General features: G+C 38.6%; 1 protein-coding gene across 4 annotated transcripts; it reads left to right on the top strand.

Moving 5' to 3' along the window:
• Positions 1 to 425: 425 nt before the first annotated feature.
• SLC30A6 (solute carrier family 30 member 6) lies at positions 426 to 15375 on the top strand. 4 transcript variants are annotated; one of them, XM_059841373.1, is made up of 14 exons: positions 426 to 533; positions 2998 to 3084; positions 3699 to 3783; positions 4838 to 4880; positions 6923 to 6988; positions 7387 to 7467; positions 8705 to 8740; positions 9533 to 9627; positions 10417 to 10465; positions 12261 to 12380; positions 12682 to 12784; positions 13130 to 13177; positions 13744 to 13812; positions 14857 to 15375. In XM_059841373.1, exons 1-14 carry the CDS (start codon positions 531 to 533, stop codon positions 15352 to 15354), a joined length of 1383 nt encoding a protein of 460 aa, XP_059697356.1. In that variant the 5' UTR covers positions 426 to 530; the 3' UTR covers positions 15355 to 15375. The 4 variants fall into 4 exon arrangements, with proteins under 4 accessions (XP_059697356.1, XP_059697357.1, XP_059697359.1 ...); XM_059841374.1 differs by lacking the exon at positions 7387 to 7467; XM_059841376.1 differs by lacking the exon at positions 3699 to 3783 and having other exon boundaries at positions 496 to 533.
• The last annotated feature ends 465 nt before the right edge of the window (positions 15376 to 15840 follow it).

Raw genomic sequence — 15840 nt, 5'->3', positions numbered from 1 at the left:
TGCCATGGGTGGTTTAGGTTGAACACTAGGAAGACTTTCTTCACTGGATCGTTAGATATTGGAATGACTGCCCGGGAAGTGGTGGAGTCACCATCCCTGGAGGTGTTTAAAGGAAAGACTGGACGTGGCACCCAGTGCTATGGACTAGTTGACGTGGTGGTGTTTGATCACAGGCTGGACTGCGATGACCATAGGTCTGTGACGGTACCACCCGCGGGAACCCTTTCCTTGGCTCTCGGAGGCAGCGGGCAGATGAACGGCACAAGTGCGGGGAATCGTCAGACAAGACTTTCATAGCCCAAAGTTGGCCTCCACATCAGCCTGCCGCCGGCCGGGAATGAGCGAGGGAAGGGCGGCCTGGCACATCCCGCGGGATCGGGATCGGGACGGAGCCGCAGCCGCAGCCGGCTCCCGGCGGGCGCCGCTTCCGCCACGTGTCCCGCCGGGCCCGCTGGTTGCCGCGGCGACGGGAACCTCTCCCGCCCCTTCCGGCCTCGCATGGCGCCGTCTCTTCCGCTGCGGGGAGTAATATGGTGAGTGGCCCCTGCTGGGGGCAAGGAGGGAAGGGGAAGGAAAGTCGTGCGTGGAACATGGGGTGCGGAGGCTGCTGGAAGCGGCCGCTCCCTCGCCGGGGCGGCGGCGCCGCGGAGCGTCCGGGCTGGCGCGGCCCGCAGCGGGCCCGGGGGCAGCGCGGGGCGTCGGTGCCCGGCAGTGTTTCCTCCCCGGGGCTCTCATCCCGCGCCTGGAGCGCCGGCACCGCGGGCAGGGCCCGGCCGGGTGCCGGGGCCGTGGGGGGGCTCCTGTGCCGGAGGCGCCTCTCGAACGGGGTCGCCGGGCTGCCGTCTGAGCCTCGGAGTTCTCCTTCAGCGGCACCTCGCTCAGGGAGCTAGGACTCGCCGCAGGACAGACAGGTTATAGTGCGCTTGCTCGCCGGTGTCGGGGCTGTCACTCTGGCTCGCTTCTCTAAGATGAAAACCCGATCTTTTGGGCACGACCGCCGCGTGTGCGTGTTCGTCTGGGCGGCGAAATGTTCCCTTGTCGTGCCGAGCCCCGCTGGAGTGACATCGGTGCCCATAACAGGTGCTGTCACCTGTTGGAGCAGACAGCGCCGCTGGCTGCAGAAACACGCCTTCTGGAGCTCTTGTGGCACCTCAGGGGCTGGCTGAGGTGTGGGGCAGCCGCCCGGCCCAGCACCGAGCTCTGGGCGGAACTGTGGGATCGAGGGATGCCTTCATGCCGAGGTACAACACGTGCTGAGCTGGAGCTTGTCCCGCGTGGGCTGGGGCCTGCCTGGGTTTGCACAGGTCCCGTGTGGCACATGGAACACAGCTGTGCTGCACGGCATCCTTTGTAAACAGGGAGGTGTGGCACCGTGTGGCTGGGCAGTGCACACAGTGCCAACAGTCTGGGAAAGCAGTGGGTGTGAAGGTGACAAGGAGGGCTACGGAGATGTGAAGGTTATGGAGGGGAAGCCCTGTGAGGAGTGGCTGAGGTCACTCGGTCTGTTCAGCCTGGAGAAGAGGAGACTGAGGGCAGACCTCACTGCAGTCACACCTTCCTCACGGGGAAGGAGGAGGGGCAGGCACTGATCTCTGCAATGTGGTGCCCAGTGACAGGACCTGAGAGAATGATCTGGAGTTGTGTCAGGACAGGTTTAGGTTAGATATCAGGAAAAGGTTCTTCACCCAGAGGGTGGGTGGGCACTGGAACAGCTCGCCAGGGAGCACCAGCACCAGCCTGACAGAGCTCAAGAAGTGTCTGGACAATGCTCTCGGGTACATGGTGGGGTGTCCTGTGCAGGGCCAGGAGCTGGACTTCTGTGATGTTTGTGGGTCCCTCCCAACTCGGGATATTCCGTGATTCTTTGTGATTCTGTAGCACAGCAGCTTTCATAAGCAGGCTGTCCACTGGGAAAAAAAGAAAAGCTTTCTGAGGTGTTCTGGCATCCTGCATGCATCTGTTAAGAATTAAAATTAGCATGTAATGATTTGCTAATAAAGAAAAGAGTAAGTGCCCGTGTTTTGTCCCAGATGAGCTAAACTTGGGACATGTAGTAGTGCTTAAAGTTTAATTCATGGCACACTTGTATTTCTCAGATAATATGAAATGCAGCTGTGTTGACAAAGTATCTGAAAGTTAATTGAATTTATTTTGGTGAAGAGCCCATTAGTATGTCCTTTTGCCTTCTGCTGGCAGCTAAGGTGTGATAGCTTAAAATCAAGCCTTATTTAATCTGGCCCCAAACTGCTGCAGATGACAGACTGTGGTCTGTCATTACAAGCCCACAAATTCCTATTGCAAATCAGAAGGGTTTTTCATGTGGAAAGCTTACTTCTTTGTGGGGAGAGCAGAACAGAGGACAACCAGAAGCTTGGACCCTTGAAGGAAAGGAAGACAAGTGTCGTGGCAGATGAATTTCTCTGGTAGTCTGCTCCCTGTCACACTTGCAGGAGAGCCGTGTAGCAGCCCTTTAGGTTAAGTCACAGCCAGGATTGTTGGTAGGTTTCATTTTGTTACTGGCCTTGTGTCCACCACATCACCAGCATTGTTTTTACTTCTGTGGTGGGTTCTCCTTTATAGATCTATAAACAGTATTTTCCTGTTTAATAAATCCATTGCCTTTGGGTGGGAAGTGTGCTTTGATGAAGAAAAATATTTGTGTTTTAAAACTGTCTTGTAGTAGTTTCATCTAAATAAAAGTTAAAACTCACTCTTTAAGTGATGCTTTAGTGTCTTTTCCAGTAAAACTGAGTTCTGGATTATGTCTAAATGAAGCTTGATTCTAAGTAATTTGTCATTTTCTAATATAATAAACCATGTGAAATGGTTACCAAAATATTGTTGAGTTTAAAGTTTGTGATATTTCTGGTTAACAAAAAGTTCACCTAAGTCTTTGATATAATTGTGAAAATAATTTAAAAATGAAGATTTCCTTTTTGCTAATTTAAATTATGGTGTAAGTAAAGTTTTTAATTAAACTGTTGTTTTATTTTTAAGGGGACAATACACCTGTTCCGCAAATCACAGAGATCATTGGTTGGAAAGTTAACACATGAATTTAGGTTGGTTGCAGCAGACAGAAGGGTAAGTATTGCTTAAAAAAATCATAATTATAATAAAAATACATTAGCTGAAATAAGTTCAAATACACTGTTAACTTAAGTATATTATGACATTTTTTCTTTGAATTTTTCTAGCTGTGCTTAAAAAATAATCTTTGAAGTTGTATTGCTTCTGTGAGTTGTCCCTGTGAATTAGTGCTCTTCAGAATTATAATCTGATGGACTCAGTGGAACTGTAAACTGAATGTGTTCAGATGGTTTTGGGACCAAAATTTCTGCACAAATAAAGGAACCCAGTAATATAAAGTTTCATGAGTTGGTATTCAAAAGTCAGATGTAATGTGTGCTGTAATGAAATGCACATATTATAAATGGATGAGGTTTTTTTTAGACCAGAAAGGTATTTTAAGCATGGTGGCATTCATAAATAAGTTTTAAAATAATCTGTAAAGTTTAAAATAGAGTAAGGACTTGCTGTTCTGAAATGAGTGGTGAATTTTTGGGAAGGATGAGAAGCCAGTTCTGTTTGATCATGCATGACCAAGTAGTGCAATATTGTTTTTTAAGACCAGATTGATGTATTTCTGTCTTGTAAATTTTGGAAGGTGTAAAATACATATTTATTCTCATCAACAGTCCTGGAAGATTTTACTGTTTGGTGCTATAAATTTAATATGTATTGGCTTCCTGCTCATGTGGTGCAGCTCTACAAACAGCATAGGTAGGTGGCTCTCATGTATTGAAACTACAACAAACTACTATGTGTTTCTTAGCTTGTGGAGTTCCAGCTGACTGAAAAAGCCAAATGCAGTACTTAATGGAGTTAGGGGTTTGCACAGCCAGGTTCAGAAAGTGCTTCCTTTTGATTTGCCACAATCAACTTAGAAGCATTTTTCCCAGATGAGTTTGGATGGGTGGAAATTCTTCAAAGTGTGCAGGTTTTCAGTCCTGCTGGTCAATTGCTTCCTGCAGTAGCTTCTTCATCTTTAAGATTGAAAACAAGTAGGCTTTTGAGTTACTAGTCCTCAAACCTGTTATGTGTATAAGTAGCACCAGTGACATGCAGAGACCCTCACTTGCAGTTGAATGAAGATGTTTGTAGTGTGGAAAAGGCTTAAGACTTCTTTGCTTTCAAGGAATGCTCAGCAGTAGCCAAACATTGGAGTGTTTCCAGCACCTCTGTAGCTGCTGCTGCAAAGCACAGCTTTGTGAGGGCTGCTGTGGGGAAATGAGCTCCAGATCAGCCAGACCCCACGGAGTTTTGTGTGCCTTCTGCTTTTGGATGGGGGCTTCAATGTGCTTCCCATCACCTGCACTGAGAATAGAATGCTGGTTTAGTTTTTAATTTTTGGTGTGGGTTTTCTTGCAGTTTCAAGATAGGTTAGAGATGAAAAACAAGTAAAATATTCAGTTCAACCTACTTTTCATTGCAATAACACACATAAGAGATCTCTTACTTTGGTAAGTGATGTGTTTCTGGAAGATCTCCTGACTTTCCAGTACCTAAATTCCTTGTCACAACTTAGTCACAAATGTGATAATTGTTGTATCTGGGCTTTTTTATGTGCTTTAGTTGATTAGGATTGCCATAATCAGCCTGCTTATGACAATTAATATATTGGTGTCTTTAGAATAACAGAGGCTTGTTCTATCAGCAGAGGCAGTTGAAGGTAGGTAGAAGACTGGAAAGAACTACACAAAAGGGATTTAGAATACGAGTGTTTTTGCATTGAAAAATTAAGTATTCAATTATTAAAATTTACTTTTCTTTACAGCTTTAACTGCTTACACATATTTGACAATCTTTGACCTTTTCAGGTGAGTTTTTTTCCCATTTTGTCTGTATATTTCTTCACATTTAAAATTTACTTACAGATTCAAAGACATGTAACTTAGTCATCAGTATAGAAACAGCCATTGGTTTAAATATAGCTTAATGAGTATAAAATTGCACACAATAAATAGATTGTATTTATCTGTTTATTATGTGTATTGAGAATGACCATAGCTATATTGAGAATGGCTAGTAACTGATCAGTTCAGTCATAGATTTCTTTCTGTAGATGTGTGACAACATGAAACAATATGGCACAAGACTGTTGTCTGGTTTTCTCTCAGAACATTTTGCTAATGCCATAGTCACTGATTGTGAAGTAACCCTCAGTTTTAACATCAGGAAACAAGAAGCATGTAATTCTATTTCAAAAATATTTCGCAAGCTAGATATCAAGTATTTTTCGTATAAGGTCATTAGATATTTTCAGTATTTTTCTTGTATTCTAAAAAAATGATATCAAAACAACTTTTATTATGATAGTTCTGAATACTTTTGCTAATATTGATAATACAGACATGAAATATATTCAGTTCTTATCTAAGATACAGAATGGTAGCTGTGGTTGGGAAATAAAATGTAGATATTTTTAAAATATTAGCCTACATTACCTTCCTTGCTGTCTCACTATCTTATAAAAGGTAGAGATCAGCTTTCTGAGTCATGCATATATCCATTACCTACTATAACTTATCTGACTTAGAGTAAAACATTCATAAATTACATCAGTAAACATGCAGAAACAAAAATGACTTGTGGGAATAGGCACAAAAAAAATTGATCTGTGACTGCATTAGCATTAAGATTTAATTCTAATGAATCTTGTCTTTCTCTTAGAATTTTTTTTTTTTACCTACTAAATTTTTGTCATCTTGCTCAAAATACCTTTTTCACCTTGGGGAAATTGTGGAAAGTGTTGATGTTGTACTTCCCATTCGTATGGAATTCTTTTTTCTTTTAGTTTTAGAAGAAGGTGGAACAACCCTAGGCACTCCTGTCTTAGGTTAATTAGGGGTTAATTGGACTAGACGATTATTCTAACTCACAGCAATCTCTTTCAAGAATTTTGATTTGCTGTAAGGGAGAACAGTGCTCAGTAATTCTGCTGCAAAAATCAATTTCTGCTTCTTTCTGTCATTGTCTGGTTGCATATAATAGTGTCACTGAGAATATGAGTTTATGGCTTTGTATATGAACAGTATTACTTCCTTTTTGGTTTTACTTTTTATTTTACACATCTGTGAATCAAGTTGTGAGGATGTGATTGTTCATCATTTGTAGGGATGAGTTCTTGATCCAGTCTGATTTAACATTGTTATTAATTACAGAAGGACTGCATGAAAGCACAGATGGCACTGAATCTATGTGGATTCCAGTTGAAAAAATTGTTCAGTAGAGAAAAAAATTGTTCAATAGAGGAAAAATAGGCAGAGGAAACTACTCATCCTTGAAACATTCTGACTACTACCATGGAGATTCCAAAATAATTGGAATTCTAGATGTTCAGTATGAGAGAAAAATTTGGCCAGAAGATAGCAAGAGAGACCTGTGGCTGTCAGTGGATGGCCAGCTAGATCAGAGCTTGTATAGGTGAATGCAGCCAAAGAAAGTTAGTCTGTTTTGGCCATAGACAAATTGCATAGAGAAATTACACTGTGAAAAGAAAGGCAATACTTGGTGTGGCCTGAGACTTACTCTAGAGTACCAAATACAATTCATGGTATATCTCTAAAAGAAGACTTTAATGGAGAGATTTCTTTGCTTTTTCTTCCACTCTTCTGTCTTGCTTATCAGCTTCCTTCTCATTTAAGCAGCATTTCTCAGGTTACAGCATTTCCAGGCAAGTTCAGAAAGCGCATGAGGAGCATTTAGAACATCACTGGGACAGTGAGGGAGGTTGAGTTGAGCACAAGATGTGGCTGTATTTGTATGTTGATTTCTGGTGGCTCAAGTGTGTGTTTGTAGATTATGCAGTTTGTAAAAGCTGCTGTTTTTTATCACAGTCTAATTCTCCCCCTTTTTTCAGTTTGGTAACATGTCTAATAAGCTACTGGGTAATGATGAAGAAACCCAGCCCAATCTATTCATTTGGGTAAGTACTAATAACAAGATGTAGTGTTTGATAATACAGCATTTCATACGTTGCTCACTGTCATTGCCTGGATCCCTGAACAGCCATCAGTAATACTCTGTGTGTGAAAGAGCCTAAAAGTGAGGAGGGCCAAGACTTACTGTAAAGACCAGTTACAGAGTAGGGGATGGACAGGAAGAAGAATTAAGAAATGCTTAATTTTAAGGTGTCTCTGATGAGTGGAGTGTTAAAAGAAACAGAATAATGACTATTTCATAAAACCTTCAGTTTCTTCCCATCTGTCTGCTGTTGAATGAATTGGAAAAAGTAGGGTATCCTGCTGGTTCTTGCACAGAAAAGATTCTATTGGATGCATTGTTCAATGTTCAGTGTTTCTAAACTTAATTCTCAAATTTCAGGTTTGAAAGGTTTGAAGTTCTAGCTGTATTTGCATCTACAGTTCTGGCACAGCTTGGTGCTCTTTTTATACTGAAAGAAAGGTAGGGTTATGTACTGTTTTCTTTTATTTTATAACATATGAAGATATAGTCCAGATCAACCAAAAGCACGTGTATTCTACAAGTGCTGTATGTAAAGACATACTTTAGAAAAAACTTAAAAGATATTTAAAAAATATTGCTAAACCTTACTGCTTGCTTACATTGACTACACTACATGTAGGCTTTAGATGTAAAGATGGGAATTGATAAATGTTCTTTAAAAGCTCTCTAGGGAAAGATTTAATGGTTTTAAGAATACTTTTTCTAAAAGGTTGCATAATTAATTTAATGCATTTCCTTATGCATCTTGACTTTTGTAAACTCATTAACAAATAAAAGTTTGGGTTTTTTTACTTCTGTTGCTTTTTGAAGTCAAATCAGCTTCATAATATATCAAGGAGCTGAATGTTTGAAGCATTGACTTCTTCACTCCCTCAAAGTTTGCTCAAGTATTAATTTGCCATACCGTGTATGCTTGGGGACATTTGTATTTCAGGAGGTTAGCCTAAAACATTATTTTTGTTTTTAAAGATGAAGAGGCTTTTGTTAACATCTGGAATTTAAAACTGCAACAGTATACCTTCCCTTATTTTATTCAAGTGCTCTATTTTCTGTGTAAAGGACTGTATTAATAACTTAGCAACTTTATCCTATAAGGTCAGTGTATTGAAGTGACAGTCCACTGGAATGAATCACCCTCTGTCAAAACTTCCAAGTTTTCCAACATCAATTTTAGGAAATTCCACAAACTTAGCAGGTTTTTCTGTTACAGCTGAAGCTCATTTGTTAACTCACTGGTGGGTAAAAAAAGATCTATATCTCCACCACAGTATCCAATGTCTACTTTATTTGATCTTGCTTAGTGTGAGGCTTTAAGTCAGGAATTTCAGACTTAGTTTGTTGTGGTCACCAACCACTGGTGGTGATGCCAGTAGCAATATTTTTTTGCATGTTCATTTACAAGCATATTTTTGTCATATAGGCAGCATTCATGGTAGCTGGCACACTTTGGAAATATTTGGGAAGTCTAAATCACATCTGCTTTGATTCAGTGTTAAGTGCTTTCATTGCTTATAAAAGTTGCAGTGTTTATTTAAGCAATCCATTTTTTTGCAGTACTTTATCTATCAGTTTTTGTTTATGAATGGCAGCTAATGCTAAGGAACTGTAAAAACATTCTTCACATATCAAGGCTTTCCTGTATGAATATAACTCACATTTTCAATTATTCTTGTAGTGCGGAGCGGTTTCTGGAACAGCCTGAGATACACACGTAAGAAATTATTTTGGCCTGTAAAATGTGTTGTTGTCCTTTTATGTTTCTAATTGTTATCTAGCATATATTAGTTATGCAAGTACTTTCAGTACCAAATTGCTTTTGGTGCCTTGGCATTTGTTTCAAACCACGTGCAGGCTATACTGCAAACAGTTCTTTTCAAGGTACAATGAAGTTTAATGCTCATGTTATCTCAAATAGTGATCTAACTACATATTGCTGCTTTTCCTAGTTCAGTTCCTTTTTTTTCTTGTGGCCTCTTGGAAGGCCTGGTATGTGGGGGGGAAGGATGCTGTGGTCACCAGGGAACTGAAGGTTTTGCAAAGAGGGTTCAGACTATAAAGACCACGGGGAGAGGAAAAGAAAGTGTTATGGGGCAAAGGAAGGGGGTGTGGGATGTATGTTGAAGTAGTTCTAGAAGAAGGCTGGGGGTATATGGCATAATTCCATAGAAAGCTAAGCTTCTTAGCTGTGCTGCTGAGGGGACAATGTGTTTGTATCTTCGAAGGGAAAATATATACGTGTGTGCATTTATGCAATTGCTTTAGAGCTGTTACTCAACATTATGAGCATCGTGTGATAACAATAAAGTACGAAGTTCAGTGATCTTCTATAACCCTTACAATGATTATACACTGCTGGTTACTAAATATTACACTAGTTTATCTTACTGGTTTTCAGCCTCAGTGAACACCAAGCAAAATATTTTTATACTGTTATTGGTGGTTACAGCTTGATGATATGTTCTGTGATGATGGGAAATTAAGACATCTTTTTTCCCCTCCCTAGGGGACGACTGCTGGTTGGTACTTTCGTGGCTCTCTTTTTCAACTTATTTACAATGCTTTCCATTAAGAATAAGCCTTTTGCTTATGTCTCTGAAGGTATGTGATAAATTAGACGGTAACAAGAATTGAGAAAAAAATGTTAGTGTTCCTATTTTTATCAAGGTGTAACTTGTCTGGTAACTTCCTTAACTAGTGGTTGTATATTACTGTTACCTCTGTTAATGTAACTTTGTGCAATAGAATTGCCATCTGATTTTCAACTCCAGTTTGCTTATAAGGCTCTTAGTCTGAGGTCATTATTATGATATTATTTTAATGCTGCAGTATCCTTTGTTTTCAATTTTTTGAATGCAGCCAGTGAAGGTCATTTGACAGATACCAGAACTTTCAACACATTTTATAGATGTATTAATGGATTAAAAAGTAATTTAATGCAATAGTTCTTTTTTCCTTTTCATTGGTAAATGAAAAGTTCTTTTACCTTTTTCATTGTGAAGTGTTTGCAGTCATTCCTGCAATTGTAAATTGTCCTGTCGTAATTGTCCTATAAATTGCCCATAGTTATAAATATCTATTTTACACTATATTATATAAAAGATAGTGGTTATAACCTGTAATTATATTTGTATTTAATCAGTTCAGATTATTATGAGAGATGCAACTGTTCAGTTTTTTATGAGAGATGGATGTTGTACTTGCTGCCTGGAAATGACAGACCTGAGTCTTTTTTCAAAGGCCAGGGTATCTGTTGAGATATATTTACTCATTCACAGTGTATTTATTGAATTCTTCCCTTAAACTAAAACTTGTGTGTACTTTAAAATGTAGTAACTTTAAAATGGTACTTAAAATTGTGGTAACTTTATTACTTTCTTTGTTTTGCAGCTGCCAGCACAAGTTGGCTTCAGGAGCATGTTGCAGATCTTAGTAGAAGGTGAAGCTTTATATTGTTTTTCAAAATCATTAGCTTCTGGAAGGCAGTGTTGGTTTTGTGTGTATAATAATATTTTGGAGGGGTTTTGAGGCATAAACTTGTATTAGAGCTTTTAAAATAGCTTTACCTACTGCCGGTCTTATGTGTGAACTCTGGAGCAAACATTGTCTCCCATATTTCCCAGATACATCAATCTAACAGAAATACATATTTCTGGGTATCTTTTCTTTTGAATATATGTGCTCAGTACATTGTATGTAATTCTCTTTGGGTGAGAATAGGAAAACTAGCATTGTCCTGTACATCTTTGAACTCCATTTCACAACATGCATACCCAGTGATATATTTTGTAATAATTATTGTTTATTTACTTTGTGGGCTGGACAAATGTTTCAGATGGTTGAGTTTAAATGTGATTTATGAAACAAGTTACTCACTGAACCATAGCTATGGAAACTCCTCACCTGCCCAGCAGGAAACTGGAAAGTCCGTGTCTTCCAGGGATATAAGCAGTGTTGCTCATTTGTCTTGTCTGTTAACTGTCTTGCTTGTATTGGATATCTGAATGCAAGATAACATTGTTTGCAAATAGTTTTGTCAGATGTCAGGGAAGTTTATTTTTATCCATACACGTTCTTCCAACTATCTGTCAGTATCAAAATAAATGTTAAACCAAGTTGTAAAACATGTTAAGTGTGCTTCAAAACCCATCTGTTTCTGCATCTCGTGATCTTTTTTACAGTTAGGGAGTGCAGAGAATGCTGACTTGGTAACAGAAGAATTGATTTTATATGGCTATAAGATGTTACATCATCAGAAGCAAAATCTGTGAAATATTTTTGGAAGACTAATAATTAGGTTTCCAAGTTTTATTAAAAAAAAAAAAAAAGGTGGATACCAATCACAGACAGTTGCACAACTTCCCTCTTATCAGAGTAGAAATACAGTTTTAAGGGGAAGGACAGTGATGGATAACTTGAAGGAGTCCCAGATCAAGAGTAGCATTATTTCTACTGGGTTTTTAGATAACCTGTATACAGTTAAGCCAATATGAGTAAAACCCCATTAAATTAGTATGTATACAGCTATTTCAGATGTGTTATGTGAAGCAGTGCTGATTAAAAAATATCTGCACCTGTATATAATTATGTTAATTAAAATTCTTAGAGAAGCAGGCCAGCACATGATGTCTAAACATAAGTTGGCTTTAACCATAGCAACAAAATATTTCGTGTTGTCTTTGCCTTGAAATTTTCCAGGATGTGAAATGCATTTATATTCACTGCGCAGTACAGAAACTCCTTTCTCTCTTCATACTGCCATTGACAGGAAATAGCTATAAATAAGTAATTTTCCCAGCATTCCCTCATGCATTTTTTTTGTCTCCTCTTATTCAACTAGCTGGTCTTCTTCCTCTTTTGAGACTCCATGAATTAGTTAGCTCTGACTTTAGGACGCTTTTGCACACCAAGATGGCAGATGGATTGAAGACAGGTGATACACAAATCTCTCGCTGTGTACATCTCTGTAATACCAGTATTGAACTCATGAAGCACTTGTGCTGCAGACAGCTGATACAGCTGTATCATAGAGCTGTGTTCCCAGAAAAAAACACTTGATTAATTTCTGCTCACAGCAGCCTTTGAGCAGAATTAGTGGCGCCTTTACAATGCTCATCATGTGCTATGATAGCAAGGTGTGTTAGAAGTCAAATGCTAAATAATGGGTGTAATTTTGGAATTTCAAAGTAGTGATGAAGAGCTGGCTGACAGCTGCTTTTTCTGTTTTGTTGCAGTATTTGTGGAATCATCCCAGGATTGAGTAGCATCTTTCTGCCACGGATGAACCCTTTTGTCTTGATTGATATTGCTGGAGCTCTAGCTCTTTGCATTACATATATGCTCATTGAAATCAAGTATGTGCAGTTGTTGTTTTAAAACAGTAGCTCTTTTTTAATCCAATCTGTGAGAAAATACATTTTTTGCATGAAAGGAATTATCTGATGTAGAGCTGCATATTGTACGAATGTCATTGCAACTCTGTGAATGCATTTGTCTGCTGTCCAAGATGAATGAGAGTTCAAATGAGATTAGGATGTGTAAAATTTTGTAAGTGTATATAATTTAAAAGAATGAAAAAAGAATCATAAGTAAGTTGCTCTGCCTTTCAAAAACATAAATACCAGTGGTTTTTTTTTAATTTCTCTTTCTCCCTAGCAATTATTTTGCTGTGGACACGGCCTCTGCTATAGCAATTGCTTTGATGACATTTGGTACCATGTATCCCATGAGTGTCTACAGTGGGAAAGTACTACTCCAGGTAAGGCAGCCTCCCAGATCAACAGATTTTGTGGTTTTGGTTTTGTTAAATGGCCTCATTAAAAAAAACAAAAAAACCCCAAACCAACAAACAAAAAAAACCAAAAAAAACCACCTTGAAATCTGTTTTAAGCCTGTAGATAGGAAGTGTTCCGATAGGAATTTGTGATGTGCTACAAGAATGTTAAAGGTTGTGCAGATATGCATCATGAAGTCATAAGATTTTGATAGTAATGCCATTGGTCTCTTGTGTGATGGGTAGACCAGAATTAAAGGCTGTCTTACTTGAACAGGGCCAGTTAATCTTTATTTTAACTTGTATTTTCTTTTCTTCTTCTTTTTGAAGACAACCCCACCTCATGTGATTGGCCAGTTAGATAAACTTCTTAGAGAGGTAAGTCAATGTATAATACATAGCACAGTGTGTACAGCTAATAAGCATTCAGGAATGTGAAGAATTTCTCTGACTAGTCCAAGAAGTTTGCTAAAATTATTTTTAAAATATTTTTTTAGCTGCATGTAGAAAATAGGAATCTTGTTTTCCAAGATGAATAGCATCTTTTAGGTATCTGGAACAAATCTGTCTAGTAGTGCAGGCTGTTTTTATTTAAATTTGATCTACTATTGAAGTGGTTTACAAATGTGAGTTGAAGGAGGAAAAGGAGTACAGGCAGCTGTTGAATTACAGCATATCAAGTTGAGAACATATTTCAGTTTGGCAGCAAGAGTTACTTGAAATTTGTTCCTTAAAACTTTTTTGATGGATTTGGATGTTTAAGGGTAGCCACAGTGCGATAGATAAGCATTAGTGACATTAACAGACATCATCTGTTCTCTGTATGGAGCTTCTATTTCACTACTGAAAATTCTTTGTTATTCAGTTATGTATAAAAAAAATTTCTACAGGGATTTGAAGCTTCTGATTTATTTTCATATTTGTGGATGTTTGTGTAAAATTAGGTTTCAACTTTGGATGGTGTGTTGGAAGTTCGAAATGAGCATTTCTGGACATTAGGTTTTGGCACTTTGGTAAGTTATGCCTTTATTATCTTTCTAGCCTTTGTTGTTGGATAATAAAAGTTGTCAGATACTACTTCAATTTTTTTAATCTACATAAAATAAGATATTTCTTCTGAAATACTAACTATAAAAAAATTTGATGGAGTCAGTACTTAGTCCCTGTGCTTTATTGCAAAACTTCTCTTCCTCTGTCCTTTACATTTTTTTAAAGCTTTGTTTTTGGTTAATGTTATTAATGTATGCAGCACTTCTGGCTTAAAGCAGAAGTTGAATTTTTGCAACTGTAGAATTTCTTTCGTATTTTGGAGTGAAGAAAATGACAAACAATGGAAAAAACTTTTTTCAAAATTGTGTGTTAGTGTAAATTGTCTAGGAAGAGAGAAATAACTGTAACCTTTCAAGCACCAAAGGTCTACAATAGACTGTAGAATCATATGTTTTCAGCATTTCTAGGGGAGAAGGTAGAGCAAAATAAATTACAGTTGTGTACCAATAATTCTGTAAGCTGAAGGAAATGAAAGGGTGTTTTTTATGGTACAGAATGATCACACAGGACTTGGTTATTCCTAAGTTGATGCAGGTATTTTGTGACAGCTGGAAAATTAAGAATATTTCTTAGAATATTTCTTCACTGGTTTCTTCCATTATGCTGCCCTTCTTAAAACAACAAAAAAGGCATCTGTTCTCTATTTCTGATGTAAAAATAGCTTTCAGTTTACTGTTCTGCCACTTACACCTAAATTTGCATTTTGTTCTTTTGAGCCATTTTTCTCCCCCAGTTGTTGCCTTTCCTGCCAACACATGTTGTGGTGTATAGTTTGGTTCTAGGACTCACTTCTCTTGAATAATGATCTTGGTATGTTCATAAGAGAGGAACACATTAGGAAAGATCAGAATGTATCTTGTAATAAGGTTCTTAATTTAGTTAGTAGTTTCCACTGCAAAAGTTCTTTGTGTAATTCTCTGCAGGATAATTTGCCTCTTCTTGAATGCATGTGGGGAATTTTTATTGGAGTAATAATTAACAGCCAACTTGTTTTTATCACTTTCTAGGCTGGATCAGTCCATGTCCGAATTCGGAGAGATGCAAATGAGCAAATGGTTCTTGCCCATGTCACTAACAGATTGTACACATTGGTCTCTACCTTGACTGTTCAGATTTTCAAAGATGACTGGATCAGACCTACCTTATCATCTGTGCCTATTGCAAACAATATTCTGAACCTTTCGGATCATCACATTATTCCAATGCCATCTTTGAAAGCTGCTGACAATTTGAACCCTGTTACCTCCACTCCAGCTAAGCCCAGCAGCCCGCCACCAGAATTTTCTTTTAACACACCAGGCAAAAATGTGAGTCCAGTCATCCTTCTAAACACTCAGACAAAGCCCTATGGATTGGGCTTTAATCATGGATCTGCACCCTACAGCAGTGTACTCAGTCAAGGACTTGGAATACCAGGAATTGGAGCAGCTCAAGGATTCAGAACTGGTTTTGCAAATGTCCCAGGCAGATATGGAACAAACGCTCGTGGTCAGCCCCGACCATAATAAACACCATTATTTATTATACTTAAGGGTATTGACTTAATTCTTTTATTACCCAATTTTTATAAACATTTGGAATGTCACATCATTCTGAATGGCTGGGAACAAGTGCATTGTTCATATTCATGAAGAGGTTAAATAGCAGTTTTTTCCTTCTCATCAGCAGTAGCCTGTGTAATGCCACAGATATTTTGCAGATTTACAATACTTTACAAGTAGTTTTTATAGGGTGTCTATTTCTACTCATCTTTTTTATCCACTTTTCTTCATTTATCCAAGAATGTATTGAGATGCAGCACAACTCCATAAGACAATAAAATTGTGACCAGGTAGCATTTTTTTTTTTCCTAATGAAAATTACTGGATGCTGAATAGCTGAAAGAATAGGAAATGGCAGAAATACAAGTCCCAATTTTCAGACACGTTTGATTGCTGTATTAAGCCATGTTTGGGCCAAATCCCAATTAGTTTTTGGTTGCAAAAATCCAT

This window comes from Haemorhous mexicanus, chromosome 3, assembly GCF_027477595.1.
Source record: "Haemorhous mexicanus isolate bHaeMex1 chromosome 3, bHaeMex1.pri, whole genome shotgun sequence".
NCBI lineage: Eukaryota > Metazoa > Chordata > Aves > Passeriformes > Fringillidae > Haemorhous > Haemorhous mexicanus.
Note: the sequence above shows the minus strand (reverse complement) of the source record. Positions and strands in the feature narration are given on the sequence as shown.

What these genes read in the sequence shown, in the direction of transcription:
- SLC30A6 (XM_059841373.1), top strand. An exon ending in GTGGGAAAGTACTACTCCAG is followed by an intron (nt 12,785 to 13,129) that starts GTAAGGCAGCCT and finishes TTCTTTTTGAAG; the next exon opens with ACAACCCCACCTCATGTGAT. An exon ending in TAGATAAACTTCTTAGAGAG is followed by an intron (nt 13,178 to 13,743) that starts GTAAGTCAATGT and finishes GTGTAAAATTAG; the next exon opens with GTTTCAACTTTGGATGGTGT.